The sequence below is a fragment of the Triturus cristatus genome, chromosome 1_2 (assembly GCF_964204655.1).
Source record: "Triturus cristatus chromosome 1_2, aTriCri1.1, whole genome shotgun sequence".
NCBI classification, from domain to species: domain Eukaryota; kingdom Metazoa; phylum Chordata; class Amphibia; order Caudata; family Salamandridae; genus Triturus; species Triturus cristatus.
In genome coordinates, this window is record NC_140580.1 from 363,195,235 (window position 1) to 363,216,256 (window position 21,022).

At 44.0% G+C, this 21,022-nt stretch overlaps 1 protein-coding gene across 3 annotated transcripts in view; it reads left to right on the top strand.

The window, feature by feature from the left end:
* Positions 1-21,022, top strand: part of LOC146867367 (uncharacterized) — an 80,669-nt gene that overhangs the window by 5,237 nt on the left and 54,410 nt on the right. Inside the window, exons 1-4 of one of the 3 annotated variants that reach the window (XM_085604540.1) lie at positions 2,912-3,082; positions 3,427-3,503; positions 8,709-8,761; positions 18,089-18,200. In XM_085604540.1, the coding sequence (XP_085460666.1) occupies positions 3,027-3,082; positions 3,427-3,503; positions 8,709-8,761; positions 18,089-18,200 (298 nt within the window). In that variant the 5' untranslated portion in view covers positions 2,912-3,026. Of the gene's footprint in view, positions 1-2,911; positions 3,329-3,426; positions 3,504-8,708; positions 8,762-18,088; positions 18,201-21,022 lie in introns of those variants that run through there. The other 2 variants (XM_085604548.1, XM_085604557.1) reach the window with 2 other exon arrangements.

Consider the following 21,022-nt stretch of genomic DNA (forward strand, 5'->3'; position numbering starts at 1 on the left):
TCAAAATGCAAGTGTAACTCTAGTCAGATTGCCCCCACAACCTGAAGTTGCCAGAATCTTATTGTTTTGTATATGTCTAGCTTGCACATGATTGGACAGTGGATTGCACATGGAAAACGCACTTTGCTTGCACCATTGGTTGGTGCTAGGCCGTGGTGTCTGTCTCTTCATAGGGGCTGTGGAGACCATGGACGTGGTCCGCAGTGCCCTCAGCGCCTGACGGCTTCAGTCTCTCCCTTAGGAAAGGCAGCACTGGGTTCAGACTAAGTCACCATGCAGGCACCCTACCTGCTCGTTTAGTTGCAGTTGAGATGCCATCAAAGTGATCTCTTGCGGAGTGGACAGACATTTGGCTACTCATTAATTGCTGCAGAAGAGGAGAGAAGAACAGAGAAGCAGGCAGTAAAGGTATACAGCAGCTTTCCCCATCACTAAACCATTTGGAGTTCCCTTCCACCTTAGGGTCTGCATACACATGCTAGTCTTAAAAGCAGCCCACCCTTTGGTACCCAAAGCACTGCTCACACTTCACATACAATGATGGATGATCAGGAGGGGTCCGTCTTGATATGTTGCACAGATTTACGCAAAAGGCGCTGGCAGTTAATCTTTTACTGGGAGCAGGTAAAGGGGCCTCTGTCCTATAGCTGTTAATCAGTTGCCGTCAGCTGTCAGTTGTCCTGTTGTGACCTGGTCTTGGAGACCGTATTTCTCCCGTGATAAAATGGAATGCCACTTAGGTTTACACCTATTGTTCAACAGGTTTCAGCATTGTTGTAAGCAGCAGACCAAAACATAGCTAACACATTTGACATAAATGAGTCTTGCACATGTAAACTGATCGGGTCATTCAGAATGAGCACATGAAGAGCTAAATGCCACAGGGCTACTGTCCCAGAGAGTTTAGACCTTCTTGCCAGGTACGGAATATTCTAAAAGTTGATTTTGCTCTGTAAAAAGTAGGTTGGCGTGCGCACATTTAAATTGCAAATTCTAAAACTTCACTCGTTACGCAGGTTACATTTTTGTGAATTTAACAAAACTTTGGGAAACTAAACCAGTGTGTGGAAATTCTTGCATAAACTTGCTAAAGACATTTCCTGTTTGACCTTTGCTAGAGAATTTTTCAACAAAGAGAGGGGTATTCCTGATATGTATTCCAGAAAAAAAATCCTGTTTGCCCAATTTAAATGAAAGAAAACCTGGAACATCTTTGCAATGCTTGAAATGTTTGGTTAAAAATGTTGCTCCACGCCTCACACTGCTGCACGCCTCACACTGCTGCACGCCTCACACTGCTGCACACCACACTCTGCTGCACGCCGCACACTTCTGCACGCTGCACACTGCTGCACGCCACACACTGCTGCACACCACACTCTGCTGCACGCCGCACACTGCTGCATGCCGCACACTGCTGCACGCCTCACACTGCTGCACGCCTCACACTGCTGCACACCACACACTGCTGCACTCTGCACACTGCTGTACGCCGCACACTGCTGCACTCCACACACTGCTTTTATGCGAGTTTATGCTACTGACATTGTAAATGACAATGCCTTTTATTTGTTTTAAAACCAAAACATAAAAAAGGCATTGTAATTTTACAATGCCAATAGCTCAAACTCTTATAAATGCGAGACCTATTGCATTGCAAATGCTTGTTGTTTCTTCTGACCCCTACATGACATCCTCTATATGTTGCATGCATACCTACAAACAATTGATAATGATATGTAAATCAACACCATGCCTTGTGTGACTTTCCTCAGAGTGAGTGCCCACGCAAAACTGTAATAAATAACATCCTAAGGCCCCAATTACAATTAATGCAGAATTCTGCTTGGTGACTCAAGGCAGCTGGAAGTTTCCAATGCTGGTCAGAATCTCTGAATGGAATTCATGCAATTGCAAGACTTAAGCCCTCTGAAATGGGGATTTATTGTGTAAACCCGATTTTTTCTGAAATAATCCAGCATTAAATTCCTAATTCCAGTTTAATGCACCCATTTACCACCTGTCTACCTGTCTCTGAGAAGGTGGTAAATGTGTGTAGACATGTGGTAAATGTGTGTGAGGACCGCTGGCCCGGACAAGGGGACAAGGGAGGAAGTGGGAAGGTGGGATGGATGGGTGGGTGTTGTGGAGGATATTTTCTGGCTATGTGGGATCATTGCATGTTCCCACCAAGCCTTGGCTAAGAGTTGGGCGGAAGTGATTTTCTAGCCCCAATTTTCTGACTGGTAAAATCAGGCTTAATGAGTGCCAGTGCCAGTGCTAAGAATTAGGTGCCAGTACAAAGCATCAGAAAAAACAGGCTCAAATTAGACACTGAGTGCAAACCTTTCAACACTTGACTTTCAGGGTAGAGAGGGTGAGCAGTCACAGTCTTCTCAGGGAGATAGTGTGCGGGCGTTGACCACAGAGCTCAGCAGACAAACAACAGGCACAATTACTTGATGTGCAGCCCAGTGCTTATCTTTATGCAAAAGAAAGTACTTTTAATCACACACTAAATATTACGCAATGCAATTCCATAAGGAAATGCAGGGCAGGCTGATTATGACTGCCCGTAGGCACTTCGCTCCCCCTTCTCCAGGACTCTCCTGTCCCAGTGACCCTATCAATTATAGTCACCAGTGACGCAATGCAGTTCATTTAGCAAATACAGGATAGGTTGATTACGACTACCCATGGGCACTCCATTCCCCATCTCTCAAGGACCCTCTCCTCTTCCTGGGTCCCTATCAATTATAGTCACCAGTATAAAATGGCAGATGCATCAACTAGGCGCAGGTGCAGTTTACTGTATGCTGACTTCTCCGTTGCAATAATTTCTCTTGTTGATGTAGACAGAAAAGTCGAGTCCTTGTTGTTGAGTCTTCAGCAGGTGTTGCAGACTTTCTGTCCCAGTCACTGGCAGAAGCCCATGTTCCTCGCTTGTTGATTTTACTGTATATGTGGAGAGATATCAAGTACTGTCCATGTCATTGACATGCACGATGGTCTCCCTTTAGACCAGGATGTGTCAGACTGAAGCTGTTTCACAGGGACTTTCACCCTTCACATCAGAGCACAGGTGAGAGTTGATTACCCAGCTTCATTTTAGGATGGAGTTTTCGGCCATCCCGCCCTTGAGAGTGCATTGTACGCCATCATTGTAAAAATGTATTTTCCACTTTTCTTCTGTTTGACATTCTCTTTAGTTGATTCCAAATAACTCACTGCTGCAGCTCGGTAAACAAACCCTGGCATTCCCAGCAGTTGGCTGCCCCCAGCTGATTACCGGCAATTGTGCAAGTAAAGTCCACCCAAAAGAGTGCACGTAAGCAGAGATCAGATATAAACCCATCGGCGACAGAGGGTTGTATAAACACTGTGGCTAGGACGAGAGTAAACGTGTCTCTTCTTCTTTGAACCCAGGGCGGAGATGCTGTCCACTCTCAGGACGTTCTTGGTGATGCTTTTGCTCGCAGGTGCAGCGCGGAGTCTCCCTGTTAGTAAGTCAACAGCAAATATTGTTCGCTTTATAACATATTTTATTTGGCATGCAATTATTTCTCTGTATTATACATAAATATGTGCATTTTAATTTATGATTTAACATGGTGATGTGCACAGGATCAGAAGTGATTAAGTAGTTAAATAGCATAATTCAAACAAATGCAGCTCCTGTAAGGGGACTCATGAAAGGTGTCTTCTGCACATGAAACACCGCAATAGTCAGAATGGGAAAAAAAAAAGGAGAGCGCGTGATTGCATCACCAGGGGCTTTTAACCCTAAGCAGCCTCAGCCTTCATCCTATAGTGACTTCGCCCAAGTGAAGCTCAACGGATGAAAGTCTCAACATGACCACCATGGGTGCAGCTCCAGCTTCAGACCTGCAGTGCCGCCTCCCCAGACGCAGCCCGTGCCCTCAGTGCCTACTGGAATATTTTACAATAATAGCCGCAGTCTCGATTGCCCAGTGCAACTGATTTTCCTGCTTCTCTAATGCAAAATGCAACCTCCCCAAGTGTTGCATCTGCCCCCAATGACCCCTGCATCCTCCCAAGCCACAACGCAGTTTCCACAGGTGCACTCCCAGCATTCAGTACCCTCTGCAACTTCCCAAAGAACAGCAGTAGCCTCCAATGCCCTGCAAACTCTCCCAAGCAAACTCTGCCAAATCAGAGCCCCTAAAGTCCAGTATAATCTTCTCGGATGTGTTCCCAGTCTCCCCATGTCCTGCTTAGCCTGTGCAGGCAAATGCATAGCTTAGGTTTGCCTAGTCCAACCCTCAATACCTGCTTAAGTGTTCATATGATCTTGTTTCCCCAGTTGCAGCCCTCTTCCTGGCTTTTGGACTCCCACCTGCGCCTTAGTAGTGCCAGGGGGTAGGATGCTGGCAGAGCCGACACGTGGTTTTGGAACGAGAGGTCTGGAGCCTAAGCGAAGCCTTTGTTGCATGCTAATTGTAATTAATCAACAGAGTTGCCAGGGGGCTCTAGGGATGGATCACACATAAGATGTCCTGTTTTCTGGAAATGGAAACGTGAGCATCCTACCTTGCTAGTTTAGAGACCTCACTGGGGTTTTCCCTAACAAAATCCCTCACCCACTTCCGGTCTCATGCTTCATCACTGGGTATCTCTTTACTGTGCCCATCCTTTTGGTATGCAGAAGTCATATTTGGGAGCTCTTAGCACGCTGAAGAATGCAGACGCAATATGGCTTATGCACACAAATGGTGTTAGTAATTTTGTGTAGAAAGGAAAGAGTGCTCTCTTTGTTGATAGTGTTTCTTTTCGGGGATTAGCCTTTCCGATAAGAAATGTATCCAATCAGAACTCAAGGAAACTGATCTGTTGGCTGCTCCTCTCATTTATGGCTAAAATCAGTGTCCTAGAAGGGCTGTGTGTTCAGGCCCTTAGAGTAGTCAACATGTTTCAGTCAGAATTTATAGAAATGGTCAAGGATATTCAGTAGGACAAATCCCTGTCCCCAACTGTCGCCTAGTTTGTGTATGTGTCATGTCCTAAGAAGTACATACTCTCTCAAACCAGGGCAAAGAAAAGAGGATACACCCGAGTTTGTTGGTGATGAACTGGTTACTGGACCTGTAATGAATGAATAACAGAAATATACATTACTCCATGCTTTTCCCTTTGGACAACAGCCATCTAGCTCATCACATGTACTCTGACTGTCACACAATGAATCCATTCATGTTTATCACACATTTGTTTAGTTTCAACCATAGACTGAAAATGGTGTATTCTACTGTGCTTAAAATATACAGCATGAGCGTCACACTAAAAAAGACAATCCCCACACCTAGTGCCGCTGCAAATCCATGCCACAAGATCTGCTTTGTTGTTAGTGGTAGTCTTTTGCCACCTAACAAGGCCAGCATCTCTCACTGTGCTATAATGGAGATTGCAATTACCTTCTTGTTATTTTGATCCTCGATATTTGTGACACAATATTCTGTCCACACGAAATGTCTGCCCTTGGTATTCTGTCAGACAGCTGTATGTGATGATGCAAGTGAGTCTCTCTGTTTTCTTTTTGATGGCTTTTGAGTAAGGCTCATCAAATCTCGCTATGACATCCAATTCTTCCTAATGTGGAAGAATTGTCCAGACAGGACATTTTCTTGCAAGGCTCTTGGGTGATAGCTGTCAAAGAGGAGTAAAGAGTTTTTGTAAGTAATTCACTAATTAGTTTTTAATTTTTGGTAGAGATAAGAAAGTGAGAGAATGCGATGGTGTGTTGTAGGCGAAAAGCAGATCTAAGGTATTGATTAACTGCATAAATTGTGTTAGTTCATCCTCATTTCCCTTTTAGATCATTTGGATGTCATCAATGTATCGTTTTCAAAGGAAAATGTTGCTTCTGAAGGAGTTTGTCGGAATCATAAATATACTTAATCTCAAAACCATGTACATACTGGAAAGCCAAACTGAATGAGTATGTGCCTCTCATAGATGTCCCACCCACTTGTGGTATCAATCGTTTTCAAACTGAAAGAAGTGTTGGTACTAGCTATTCCAGCTAGAGGGGTGTATCAGAACTTCTCACGCCAAAGACTTAAATAACACATCATAGTCCGCATTTTGCAAGTGCTAGCAGTGAATTATACACATTGTGGTGCACCTTCAAACAATTCACTCCAGCCTTTATGACTCAGGGCCTGATTTACATCTTGGTGGAACTGGTCCCGCTGTAATTTTTTTGATGGTTTCACTGCCTGCCTACTTGGCGGTCCGCCCACTCAATTTAGATGTTGGGTGGGCCCATGGACCAAAGACCGCCAAGTGCCACCGACTCCACCACGATTTCCCTCCATTATCGATGGCACCATAGGCAAATGCTGCTGTTGGAAGGAGTACAGCCAGGATTACCGCCGGCCTACTCACTATGTGCCTTTCCGTCGGGACGAATGTGGCGGAGATACCTCCATACTTGAGTTGGGGGATTTGAAGGAAATTAGATTTTTTTCAGTTTCCTACTTCCGTATCTGCCTTGAACCCCATTTTACAAGTCCATCCTTTACTGCTACAACTTGACAACAACACTAATCAACTCCGTTGTCGCTGGAATCAAAGGTACTTTTTTTACACACGTCTTACTATGAATCGTGTGTTAACATTTCCTTTAGCCTCGTGTATATTTACATTGCCCTTACATGCAATTTTATTCTTATGTGTAATGAACTAGTGTTCATTTTACAACCTATCATTGTAAAATGAACACACCTGTATTGAAACTTTTGTTGTTGTTGTTGTGGTTGTGGGTGTTGTGTTTGTGGTGTATGTGGGTGTACATTCAATAGTGTGTATATATCGTACGTATGCTGTGCTATATGTAAAAATAAGGGGCATGGCACATTACCTACATATATATTTGAACCAAACAGATCCTATATGTGTAGTGACACATTGTAAAAGTGGTACTTACCTGTCTCCACTCTACTAGGGACTCACGCCTACAGGAAACCGCCTTTAAAACAATGCATCCATAGAAAAATAAGTGAGTCTAGCAGATATATCTTAATAATAATTATTGACTCAAACAGAAGAAATATGTTTGATCAGCCAACTTAATAATTTATGGCACAACCCATTAAATGATAAACTCATACAACCATAATTTTTCTCAAACCCAATTGTAGGCACTGTTAATTTTCTCCTGTGTTCTTTCAAAAAGATCAAAGAATAATGAAATGCAATAAATATTTATAAATATCACAATATGTACAAACATAAAATGTTAAGAAAACAACTAAAGTCACCTCTGCAACTGCATCTTTCATACAAAAATCAACAAGAATAGGTTATTCTAATCTTCCTTTTCTCGAAGTGCGTGACCCACCCCAAAAAATCTTATGAGATAAGCAATATTTTTCTTTCTTTTTTATCATGTAATTCCCCATTAGCAATAATTAATTCTCAATGTTCACATTCAGACTTGCTTCTCCAAAGGGAGGGATAAGCTAACATCTGTAAAGCGCACATTTAAAGTGGACAGTTAATTGAGAAACACCGCCCGTGAAGTGCCATAACTTGAATATCCCTTTTTCTGAGGCGTTTGTCCTTTTAAATAAAAGCTACAGAGCCACGACCGACCTTGCCTAGGTTCAGAAGACGCCGATAAAACGTACATTTGACTTTTTGAATCGCCTGAAGCACTCTGCAGGGGTAAACTTTTTTACATGATAGTCCTGAAGATGGTCTCATGGACGAAAGCGTAGAGACCGAAACGTCGACCTTAACACTTCTTTCTGGCAAATAATTTTCGATAGAAAAAGTGTTTAGAATTGTGACATTGAAGGACTGTATAATCACATTTGCTTTCCTCTTGTTACATTGTGTATGTAATTGTGTAGTACCCTTGATGAATTTCAAACGATAAAATTATTTTTTATATACACCCGTTTTTCTGTTTCTCTATATATACTTTTTGTTGTGATTGTATCACGGGTTCTTATTCTATACAAGGAACAAAAAAAACTTCACTTCTCAAAAAGGTTTTTGTAAAGAAATTTATTAGCAAGTTTATAAATAACTCTTGCACCTGATTATATACTAAAAGCAATACAATTGAATATTATAAATCAATCCCTTCACCCGCTCAAGATCTACATCAGGCACTCACTCGTTCAGATGTAAGTTAGATGTGATGGTATGTGTAGGATTAGCATTTTTGTTTATACCAGGTATTCTTCCCGGAATACCCACTGGAGCTAAACAAGTGCAAATTTTGCATGCATAGGGCAAGCATGTGGTTTTACGTTATGGGGCACATTTGCTATTTCTTCCCAGCAACGTGGCACATCAAAGGAACTTGCTGCCTTGCATTACATGAAAGGGAGAGAGCAGAAATGCTCCGTATTCGCAAAGATATGGAACATTCCTGCTCTCTCTCTGCGCTGGTGCACTGTGTGCTGTCTAGCGCCAGCACAGGCACCCTTGCACCAGAGCGCCAGTGCTATGGGTAGGATTGGTGTTATGCAGTAAGGGATTACTTCCTGCACAAAAACAATCCTTAGAGGCATACTCTCCTTTGTACGAGCACTGTAGAATGCAACACACATGAAAAGAGATTTCCTATGTGGCTCCTTCTGATTAATTTTGAGACCAATGTGTGTTTGTTGTCAGTGGTGGCATGCTTACAGTGCTTTGTAAAAACGGCAGATAACTCTCACTCGCGTTTGTTGTAGATGCCACAGAAGAACAGGAACAACTTATAAGATTTATTACTGGGCAAATGGAGGTAAGAATATTACTTTTGACATGAAGGTGATTTAAGTGATGCACAAAGTATTAAGCATTAAAACACTGCATTATTGCTTTTGGAAACTTTTGTTCACCTGGTATTAATATTGTTCAGACATAATTCCTCATATTTACGAAAGTCTGCACAGGTGCCTGAGTGAACCAACTAATGAGACAACATATTTTAGCTCTACCCATTTTTGACCCTTTACTTTCAATATTTTTTTATTGTTTTTGCATATATAAATACATCAGCAAAAGACAGGCATACACACCACACCGATCAACCAACTCTAAACTCAGTCACATTCCCCATTCCTGCGGCTTACCCTCCAAATGACCTTTCCTAATAGCTCAGTATTATGCAGTGAAAGGATCCCCTTAAGTTCCTTTATCAGGAAGGCCATGACCGATCAGAGAGGGTCCGGTAGCTCCTTTATTTTACACCTCTTCCACGGCCTGCTCAGGGCAGTTGTCACAATTCAGCCTCTGCATAAAACTTGGAACCTGTAACAGATCTGTCGAGGTGGCATGCTGGTAAGATTCCAATGTTCACCGCCAGCAAATGTAAGCAGGCAGAGAACAGAGGATGCCACGCATTTCCCTCTCTAACAAACAGTGAAAAAGGACTCCTGAACGGTAAAATGAGCTCTCATTTTTGTTAGAAAAATTAATGAAATAACCATTAGAAAACCAAAGAAAAACATGCAGGAAGTTACATATTAATTACATCTAAAGTACGTAAAGAGGATTTTAGTGAACTTTCTCAAGTTAACTCATAAATCATTTTTCTTCACTTAAAATACCCAATTCATGCCCCATATGCGCCCATCCTGAGTTTTAATAACACTTTCTTTATAGAGTTTTATATTGCGCGAACTAGACCCGAAGATATCAAGTATCAGAGCGCTTTACATGAGCACCAGTTTCCTTCCAGATGGACACATTCATTTTTGTTAGGCAAGGGGAGATTAAGTGATTTGCCCAGAACCACAGGATATTGAGCATCGTTGCCAAGACTCGAACCCACTTCCCCAGCTTCGTAGTCAACTGCTCTAACCACAAGGATACATCCTCTCCCCACTCTTGAACATTTTAACCACCCTTATGAGCACAGAAAATTTCAAGCCTTCCTTTATCATGGGTATTTGTTTGCTACTAAGCCACCCTCTCCAACTTGCAGTTCATCCAAAGCTCTGCACATATCTTATATTGCCATTGTTCTCATCCTTTCATTAGCTAATTGCTCTCCTGTGTCTCACACCACAGTTTTATCCTTTTCACCTTTCACCCAACTAGGGGGCATATTCTCAAGGAGCTATCGGCGAGTTAACGGCACATTAGCGCAGCCAAAGTCGCGTTAAATACATCGCCCAATTCACAAGCTGGTGCTAACAGCTGATATCACCAGTTTTCCGGCGATAACATGCTCAAAAAACATCGCCACAGATGACCCCGGCAACTATCACTAATGAGATGCAGAGTAGGTGTTTCCGTGCAAAAAGCCACAACAACACCACTCCACAACATTCTCAACGACCAGCCACATCGGCAATAAGATCACAAAACATGTGATAAGGCGCGTTAGCACCAGGAAACTAACACCTGCTCAGACCTGGTGCAAAGTCGGACCACAGCCTGCACCACAAAAGCAAGCCCAGCCCAGAGCCACACCTGAAGAACAACAGATGCCATGGAGCCACTGAACATGCGTGCCGGACACCCAAGAGGGCCGCAACACCCACCTCCACCACCCCCAGGACCCCAACCCCCAAAAGGCCCCCCCCCGGACCATCACAGAGGTGCACAGTCTCAGTGCACCACGAATCATTGTCCATTACTATCTTTGTTATATACTGTGGTGAGTTCACGCAGCAATGTCACCTCAGGTGGTCTGGGAGACCTGGGACGATGATGAGGAAGATGATGAAGGTGCGACAACCCCCCACAGCAGCTGCATAATGTAGGTCCCGAAGGACAGAATCCTAGACATTTTCTTCACATGAGAGCGCTCAGCTCTGGTGCCACAGAGTCAGCACACTGCAACTCACGGACACTTCTGTTTGCTCTTTGTGTGCCCTCTGGACTTGCTCTGGCTACCTCCATGATGCTCCGCAGTTGTCCCTGTAATGCTGGTGTTGCATGTTTCCGTATTCATAGTGTTCACTGTTGTATTTGTTGCCAGCACCACCAACTCCCTGAGGGCTGGCTTGCACTCACCCCACACACATCCAGCACAGGCGTCACTGTACATGTGGCCCTGCCAATAAAGGGGCCGTGCGCACGTGCCCGTAGCCAGTTCAGCATAATGTCTGCATGTGTCCCTATGGTCTTGTTGTATGCATCTGGGCCCTGGGCCCTGTGACATTACATTCTGCTGTGTACAGCGAACGCAGACATGTCACCGCAGGCAGCAGGTTTGAGCTTGGACATGTCGCTTTGTCGTCACCGACTCAATTCGTAAAGGGAGTGGACTGAGCCGTCATACGCAGGGCCAACGTGGGTGTGTGACTGATATGTGCTTGGCCCTGGGCGTGGTTCTGTACTGGGAATGTGCATCTGCATGTGTCTTTATGGCAGTGTGGGTCTCCTTTGTAGGGTGTAGGTGGTCCCTGAAGGGTGGTGGACACCCACGTATGTCTTCTAGTTCGCCTTTCATGGGTTTGGACCACTCCCGTACCTGTTCAGACACCTCCTTTTGGCGTTATGACACCTGGCATTGGGGTGCCATGTGTGGGTAGGTAAGGTGTTGTGAGCAAGCCGTGGTTGAGGGTGCTTCCTGCTCTGTGGTCTGTGCAGGGGCTGGGGTCTCCTCTATGAAGCTTGTCTGCCCTGGTCCTGGTGGTGGGTTGCGTAGGATTTCAATGGGCTGTTGTTGGGCGTCGGTGTCGCAGTAGTGGTGGTCGTCTTCAGCATTACTGATGGGTTGTCTGGTCTGACCTGCTGGAGGTCTTGTTTGTCCCTCAGCAATGTAAAGGGGAGATGCATGTTGACATTGTGTGACATTTATGTTTGTGTATTGTCCTTGTAGACATGCAGACTGAGACAATGTACATTGTGCCTGTTTGGGCGGTGCTGGCAATTTGAGTCGGGACAGTGGACATTTGGCCTACATGACTGGTGTGAGGTTGTACTCGTACATATGCATCTCACATTTCCCTGCTCTGCCCAATTTGATTGGCCTGTTTCTGCGCAAGGGCGGACCCAGTTGTGTCCCCTGTTCTGCAGTGTCGGTGTTTTACTTTGTGCTACTTTGTCATGGGGATGTGCTGTGATTGCTATGTGTGTGTGCTGCAGTGTGCCACGGGATGTGGGACATGACCCTTGGTGATTGTGTGTGTGCAGTGTACTGCACATCGTTGTGCATGTGTGCCATTGTGCCCATCTAACCCCGTCCCCCCAGTCCCTGTTGGATCCTCACCCTGTTGTTGTTGTGTAAGGTCCTATCGAGCTGTGTCCGTACTCCCACCTCCTTGCACCATCTCCACACTGATGACTGGCCTCTATTTCCTCCAGCTCCTCCTGTGGTGCAGGTCTCTCACCTCCTGTCACCGTTGCTGCCTTCCTGTTGGCAGCGGCTTTGGGCCTGGTTTGGGTTTTGACGTCATGCCAGCGCCTCTTGTCTTCCTCCATTGGCCTCCTTGTCACTCCCGCTGCATTCAAGGTGGTCTAATTGTGAGTCAGTTGCTGGTCGTGTTCTGTGACCTCCGTGACGCTGGTCTTGTTTTCCTTCTGACTGCACCCCATCTTCCTCGCCCTCTTCTCCTTGGCCTTCCTTGACCCCGTTGCTCCTTGCTGGTGGTCTGTGGGGCTTGTGGGGTTTGCGTTGGCCTCTGCGCTCGGTCAGGGTGCATCCATGTTGCTTCGCACTTTGAATTGTTTCTGGTATGTTGTTTTTGTTCTGCTTTTATGGTGCATTTTCCCACCAGACACGTGGGATTTGTAGGCCTGCCACTGGTTTTCACTGCTTTTTGTATCACGCTCGGCCTCATCGCAGCTTTTTTTGCATTAGTATTTCGCATTTTTGGGGCGTGGCGTTGTTTTTTACGCGGCCATTTGACGCGTTGTCTGGTGACTATCGCATGGTACTGACGTGTTGTGAATACTTTGTTGACACGGCGTAAATTTCCCGCAATAGACTGCGATGTTGGAGGATGTGTTAAGTTACTTTTGCGATGGTTATCACGCGTTCTTGAGAATATACCCCTAGGAGACAAGAAAGGTTTTGTCTTCCTCCCACTCAACATTTCAAATGAAACTTCCATGTGGTGGCACGGGGAGTCAGTATGTATACCACCAAAAGTTGATCCTTCCGTAGTTTATGTTAACACTTGGATAGTTGAATGGATTTCTTTATGGTTCAATAAGAATGTTCTTCAAGATCGTTCCCTTTAGGATGGTAAATAGAACGGAATTTGTAAATTATGCCTCGTCCATTCAAAAATTGTTCCATAAAACATGACATTAATTGAGGATTATTGACCACAAATAAGGTATATGGCAGTCCTTCCTTAGTGAAAGCCTTGTCCAAACAATTCAGATAAATATTTAATCTCAACATCGAAGACTACTTCAATCTCTGGCCATAGTGAGAAAGTATCTACCAAAACCAATATGTTCATAGATGATCGCTCACCTTGTAAGGATCGATTTATGTCAAGTGCTAAGTATTGCCGTGGCCTACTGGGCAACTTCTTGCATGCCATGGGGGAGATTTGATTTTCCTCACATTATTGCTCACAGCACACTCAGAGCAATCGCCAATGACCCATTCTGTCTGGAAATCCATGACAGGTCACTGTTAATTACTTTGCTGTTTACTCTTTGTTTTGCTGAAGTCTTTATGACCAACATGTGCTAGGACATGTTTTTGGACGTGTCAGCCCTGTATTCTTGGCTCAAGTACGACAACATTGGATTCTAAAGTTTGCAAAACATATATTTTTATATGTTTATCCTTTATGCAGTGTCAGTTTCTCTTAGCCCAACAGAAATTGCTGTATCTGTAGATCTGTCATATGAAGTTGGTCTCTCCCCCGTGGCAAAACGACCAAGGGGCATATGTATCAAGCCCTTTTCCCGTTCGCAAACTGGAAAAGGCCTTTTGGGATGTATCATCCCAAAAGGGCATCGCAAATTAGAGAATTGCAAATTTGCGATTCTCTATTTTGCGATTGCATTTAAGGAATTGCAAATTGCGATTCCTTAAATGCAATGTAACAAGCACCCAAGTTGTGCGATTTCTCCTTAAGAAATCGCAAATTACCACCAACTTCAAGTTGGTGGTAATTTGCTATTTCTTTGAAAGATGCACTTTTTGGTATCTTTCAAAGTGCCATGTGGCGCACATACATGCCCTAAGGGCATGTATGTGCGCCACATGCACACACATGCTCATTTCAGGGGTACATCTGGGTGTCCTTATGACACCCTTGCACCCTTGAAAGTATTCTCAATTTGCGATTCTCTAATTGCGAATCGCTAATTGAGAATGTCTTCTCATTCATTCCTATGGGCCTCCTGGCCCATAGGAATGAATGGGAAGGTATTCCTTAATTGCGATTAGCAATTTGCTACATCCCGTTTTGCAATTCTCAAATAGCGATTCCCTAAAAATCGCTATTTGAGAATTGCAAAAACGGAACTTGATACATATGCCCCCAAGTTAGCAGCTGAAAGGACCTGGGAGATAGTATTCTGCTGTGGAATGTAAAAGGTAACGATCCTGCAAAGGGTGCCCCAGAATCACCAACTCAGAGCAGCATTCCATCTCTCTTCTTGCTATCCTTTTAATACGCTTCAATACCTTGGCCCAGAAGACAGATAGGCTCGGGCAGCTCCAGAGCATATGAGAATATGGGAGCCGCAACCCCACCAGCCGACATCTGATCTTGTTTGATCTATAGCAGGTAATTTCCCGGGTGAGTGATGCCACCTACAAAATATTATATAATGCCTCTCTGGCCTGTCAGATAATTCCCCATTTGATCCATGTCTAAGTTACCCACTTTCAATTTCCGTCCCCACTGGACTTGAAATGCAAACATCTGCTCTGGTTGTTACGCATAAAATAACTGGTACAGCCTAGAGTTCAAAAGCATTGTGCAGCGCACATAGAAGTTGCAAATCGTGATTTTTTAAATGATTGTTTGTGTACAGGAAGGGACACCTTCCTGCACATAAACAATCGTTCATGGCATTTTGCTGATTTGATGTGTGCTGCACAATGCAGCACACATAGAAACAGCAAAAATGAGGAGAAATTAAACATTTCTACTCGTTTCGCCATGTTAAGACCAGTTTTTCCTCGTCTTAATTTGGCGCTGCCCCATATTTACGCCACCCTTGTAAATATAAGGCAGTGCCAAAATCACTGGGTGTTGCGGCAAAACGGCCACCAAAACACCAATTGCTCACCCCTTACATGCTAAGTATAGTGTGAAGGGGTGTCTTAATAACAAGGCGGCGTGAATCCACATTAAGTGGCTTAATGCCACCTTGCAAATAAGGCAAAGCCCCTATCGCCACAGGAACGCCTTTAAAAGTGACGTTCCTGTGGCGATAGAAGCTTGTAAATATGCCACTGAGTTGTTGTAGAGCCCAGTGCCAGAGCTCACAATAAAATCTCTTTGCTTCACAGAGAGCAAAGTATCATTTGGATTTCTAGAAGAATTTGATCTTCACGTTGTGAAACAGATTTCTCATCCGAAAACATAGCCGTTCCTTCATCACCCTAAACATCTCTATTACCAAACCTAGTAAGAAGAGTGGATTTGTAAAAAGAGATTTGGATGGTGTGGAACATGTCTTTAACCCCCTGAGCTCATTCCATACCAAACCCTCGGGAAAGCCCCAGTGACTTGCAAGATGTAAAGATTCTGTCCTAGCTCTATCCTGGCGATCCACGGCACTTACCAAGAGGACGAATAGTCAAGTTCTCATAAAATGGCATCCCAGTTTTTTCGACTTCCCAAAAACTCATTCTATCAGTAGAGGAGTTAAGAAGCTTGGTAATAATGCCAGAGAGGGGGAACGGCCAACTGACCCTGGTTGTTATGTTTAGTGTTTTGCGTCAAGCTTAGTCTGAGTCTCCTCTCCTCTCTTATGAAAGCATTGCAGTGATCATTGAGGCATTGGTCATTGCCTTGTGTTTGGGAAAGTTGGAGAAATTGAAACAGGGACAGTATTTTTAGCAGCATTGCCATTTTTAGGGCTGCAATACAGCCTACCCAAGACAGCATATAGTTGCACTATGAGGAGCGATCATCCTTGAATGCCATAAAGAGGCTATATATATTATCCACTGTACACTTATAAAGGGTGATGGTAAGCCTGAATAAATCCTTGATGTCATGCATCTGAATGGGAAAGTGGCCTGTAGTATACTTGTCAGGGTTCCCCCTCCAGACAGCACCAGTCCCTCTGACATATGATGATTTATTTAGAAACCTTCAATGGTAAGATTTGCCTCCTGCTCTTTCAACAGTTTGCTCAAAGACAGCTTTGGTTCTCTTAATGATAGCGTGGTGTTGTCTGCAAAGGCTGTAAACTTAGAAGTATTCTGCGGTTGATGTGTTTTTCCTAATTATCTGCAATAAGTGCTCATTGAACATGGCAAAGAGCAAGGGTGACAATTGTCACCCCTGCATTATGCCTCTCTGGAAGCCTATGGTCCTCAAATGTACACTATACACTTATGGATTTCTGTAACAAACCAAGACTCATCACAGGAACTGTTGACCAAACCCAAAGCATTGTAGAGTACCTACTATAGCAACCCAGTTTGCTTAATTAAACACTTACAGCAACTAATAACATGATGATTGCCTCTTTCTCTCTTTGTGGGCTATATCATTAAGGTGTAAGGCCTTTTTCATGTTACCACTTACGCTATGTCCCTCAACAAATCCTGCTTGGAGAACATGTACAAGGATGGGGAGCATAAGATCTACTATTAGCTAATAATTTAGTAAAAGTTTTGGTATCGAGGTTGGGAAGTAACATTGGATGACATGATGCAGACAAGGAGGGCTGCTTATTCAGCTTGGAGGATTAATGAGATTGTTGCTTCTTCGATTGAGGTTGTTACACCACGGACCTCACCGCAGTTACTAAAGACAACTGTAAAATGGGGAAAAAACAAAGGGGCTAAGGCCTGAAGAAATGTGGACATAAATCCATATGGGACCGAGGATTTAGCTACCGTTAGGCCCCTAATCGCCAAAAGGCAAAACAAAGGAAAACGCAATTGGCATCTGCAGATCAGCTCTATTTGCCTTGCTAAATTTTGAAATATAAGTGGATCTCAGGTAGATTATTCTGGTCTAAGGATTTGTTGCTTCAACTCTCTACAGACACTGGGAAGTATAGTGTAAACAGTGCACTTTTTCTATCTCATCTTTACCGCACAACCCTTGCTTAGCCTTAATTTCCAAAAACAAAGTGAATGATGGAATGCTTTAATTCATCTCTTCCACTGGCAATCACTCAGGCCGCATCCCAATCCACAGTTTTTCGCTTACCATGCCACCTCAGATTAGATCCAGCCATATGCATATCAGTCTTGAGACTGCTCCAATGGGAATAGTCCAGACATGCTATGTCCTCCCTGGACCCGAACAAAAGCAAACCAGAACCTGTCTCACCCTTCTTAGGGCTCATCAACAAGGTATAGCTTGGTTTCAATTACACAGTAAGCACCGGACCGATGTCTAAATACTAAACATTTTGGAACGAGGTAATCATAGCTAAGAATAGGCAGTCGTTTTTTTAGGCTGGAAGGGTGAACTCAGATTTCTATGGATTTTATTTTCAGACTTGACCAGGTGTCTAATTGTATTGCCTCTGGACAGAATTTGTAGTGCAGGATCTCTATAATTGATGACACCCTCTGGATGAAACAGGTGTTGCTAACATATTGGTGGGACAACTTGCCCTTGTGAAACATTACATTTCCACAGGGACTCAAATCAAATAATGAACACCATGACTATCCTTTGGAGACACAATGCAGGATATTTGTAACCGAAAATTAAATTGCTCATTTCAACCATCATATGTCCCTTTGTTCTTAAAGGGCAAAACAGTACTAGACCCTGTCTCACAAACTTCTGCAGATTCTTTTCATGACTATATGAATGATAGGATTGCTCATGTCAAAAAACCGATGTGAAGCACATGAGAATCAGCAAACAGGCACCTCAAAAAATAAATGTTTATACTAACGGAGAGATACAAAATGCTACATGGACGATTGTGAAATCTGTCCTCCTATGATGTAACCCCATAAGAAAATCATTATTCTTGCTCCTTTCCTATGTTTTAGGAAATTACAAATCTTGGTGATGGCCTGAAAATTCTGAACCGTACTCACATCAATGCCTTAGTGTGGTCAGTACAAGAGGTACTGGATACACTGAAGGCTTACCAAAAAAAAGGTAAGAACTTTGTTGTGTGCTTCTTGGTAATATCTAAGTGACTTAGAGAATGGATGCCAGTTTTAGGGACCATTGTATTGCAATTGGGCATTACCCAATTCTTGAACTTTCACTGAAACATAACACCTACATCATATTTAGGCTGTTTACATTCTGGTGGGAGTGGTATGACTGTGGTTTCCAAACTTGACTCCGTGATTCACATTAGGTTACTAGACTAGATTGCTATCGAACAAGAGTCAGTCAAAAAATAAAAGAAGTGGGAATTTGGGAAGATCAGTTACAGAACAGCAAGAGGAAGATCCCAATGCAGTCGCGACTGGTGCAGGTAAGAGCGGTGCGGTGGTGGGGCAGTAGGGGTGGGGGTGGTTGGCAGATGACGACGAGGGAAAATACACATTTTTTTTTTTTAAACCGCTTACCTTGTGCTCACCGCATCACCGACTCGGCGATGTGGTGAGCGCAAGGGAAGTGGTTTTCTTTTAAACATATTTTTATTTTCCCTCGTCGTCATCTGTCTCCCACCCACCGATCTTACCTGCGCTGGCCGCCCCTGCCCCAAGGACCTGAAAATGACATCTGTGCACTTAGGTCAAGGTTCACTAGCCCTCCTCTGCTTCTAAGAGGAAGGTCCTGCGTGCTTTGTCACCGGTGTGTCCCGTGAATATTGATTTAACAATATCGATGGGACGGAATATCGAGGGCAAAATATAAAACAGAAGCTATCGACAGGTAAGTGAAGATATCTACACCTAATTCCACATATATGTACCTACATGATACATATATGTTCAAGGTAGGTAGATGTGGATTTAGGAATAGTAAATCGGTACTTCCCTATATGCACTTACCTCTCGATATTTTGTCCCTTTATATTTGGTCCAAGACATTATTATGCCACAATATTGTTGGTGTTGATATTCAGTGGTACAATCATGCCAAGGCCACATGCATGTGGTAATCCAGATATAGAGGACAAGATCCAGGATGCGACTAAGGTTACCACTTGGTATATGTCAACCGAGTGGAAGGGCTGCCGCAATAAGGTTTGTTATTTTAGATGTCGATGTTGCCTAAACTAAACTTCCACATTAATCCTAAAAATTAAGGGTGATGTAGATTATTTGCAGGAAGAAATCTAGGGCCACATGCATGAAGCAAACATTTTGCGATTCCCTAATTGTGAATCCTTGCAACTCGCAATTAGAAAAACGCAAAACGGCATGCATCAAAGTGTATTGAACACTTTTTACGATTCCTAGGGGATCGCAAATGATCTACCTCATGAATAATAATGAGGTAGGTTGCAATTTGCGACCCCCTTGGAATTGCAAAAATCACAGGGATGGTGGCCTGCTGGGGACAGCAGACCACCATGTCTGTATTTGCTTTTAAATAAAGTATTTTTTTTTAAATGCAGCCTGTTTTCCTTAAAGGAAAACAGGATGCATCTTTAAACAAGCATTGGCATAGCCAATAGGTCTCGCCTTTGGGACCTTATAAGTGCTTAGCCAGAGGTTTTGGCTTGGCCTTTGTTTTTAACTCTTTCCGTGCTCATGACGGAACCACGCCGTCATGAGCCACGGTTGCCGTGTGCTCATGACGGAGTGGTTCCGTCATGCTGCGGCCGTTGGCGGCCGCGCCGCCCACGCGGCGCTAATTCCCCGCCTGTGCGGGCGATAAGCGCCGTGGGCGGAGTCATGACGGAACCACTCCGTCATGAGCACAGCCCAACCGTGGCTCATGACGGAGTGGCTCCGTCATGAGCACCGCACCACCGCGCTGCCCCCCCGCACCCCCCAGCGCTGCGGCGGAATTGCCGCCGCAGCGAAGGGGTTAAGCCATGTCGTAAAGCAGTGTGGCTGCTGAGCAGCATGTTGAAAAGTTATAATAAACAAGAATGGCAACATTCCTGGAGGAGCAAAAGAGATCAACCAACAGAGAAAGGAGAGCAGGTCAGAGAAGACATGGTGAGGGGGACACAGAAAGGCAGGTACGGGACAGTGAGAGAGCAAGTGTGACAGTCAGCCACTCAGAAACAGAGGCAACTGGAGAGATGTAGAGAGTCACGTGGAGGGAAGCGCTTCACCCTTGGGATGTCATCAGCCAACCCAGTGTGTTCTGGGAATTTTAGTCATAGCGGCTGCCACTGCTGACTGAGTTGTACCAGTATGAGCGATCTAATGATGCAGCGACCTAAAAAAAACAAGCCTGACAAGTAAATAAACATGCATTGGCAAAGCCAACTGGTCACCAGCCTTTCGTCAGTGCATGATTTGTTTTATCATGTTAGATGCTGCTAGACCCTCAGTCAAAAACAAAATCCTAGTATTCATTCTTATTTGTACACATTAAGAATGGCACAATGCTGCTAACTGCTTCTTGGTTTCACAACAATAGCAACTACATTAAAACTAATGGCAGGGACGGATGCATTACTCCCACACCAAGTCTCTTCTACTTTCCCTAATAAAAAAGAGCAACCTAGTACTGCCCAGCTTAGAGCAAATTAAAAACCACTTAACTGCATCTACTGCACATGCTGAAATTCAGTCAGATTCCTAAATAGAGGCACAGGCAACCGAAGGCCGAAATCACACAGCCCTTCCATTCACGATCAATGAAATCTGAGAGCACAACACAAGACCACCATACGCCGAAGGTGAAGTAATATTTGCAATTTAAGCATTTTCATATGGAGATTTTACCTTTCACACCCTGACAAACAAACTGCTGAATAACACGCATCCTATTGAATGAGCGAAGCATTTCCGTTTGCTGATTTCCAGATCTAATTCTGATCTGCCAGTTAAGACTTAATA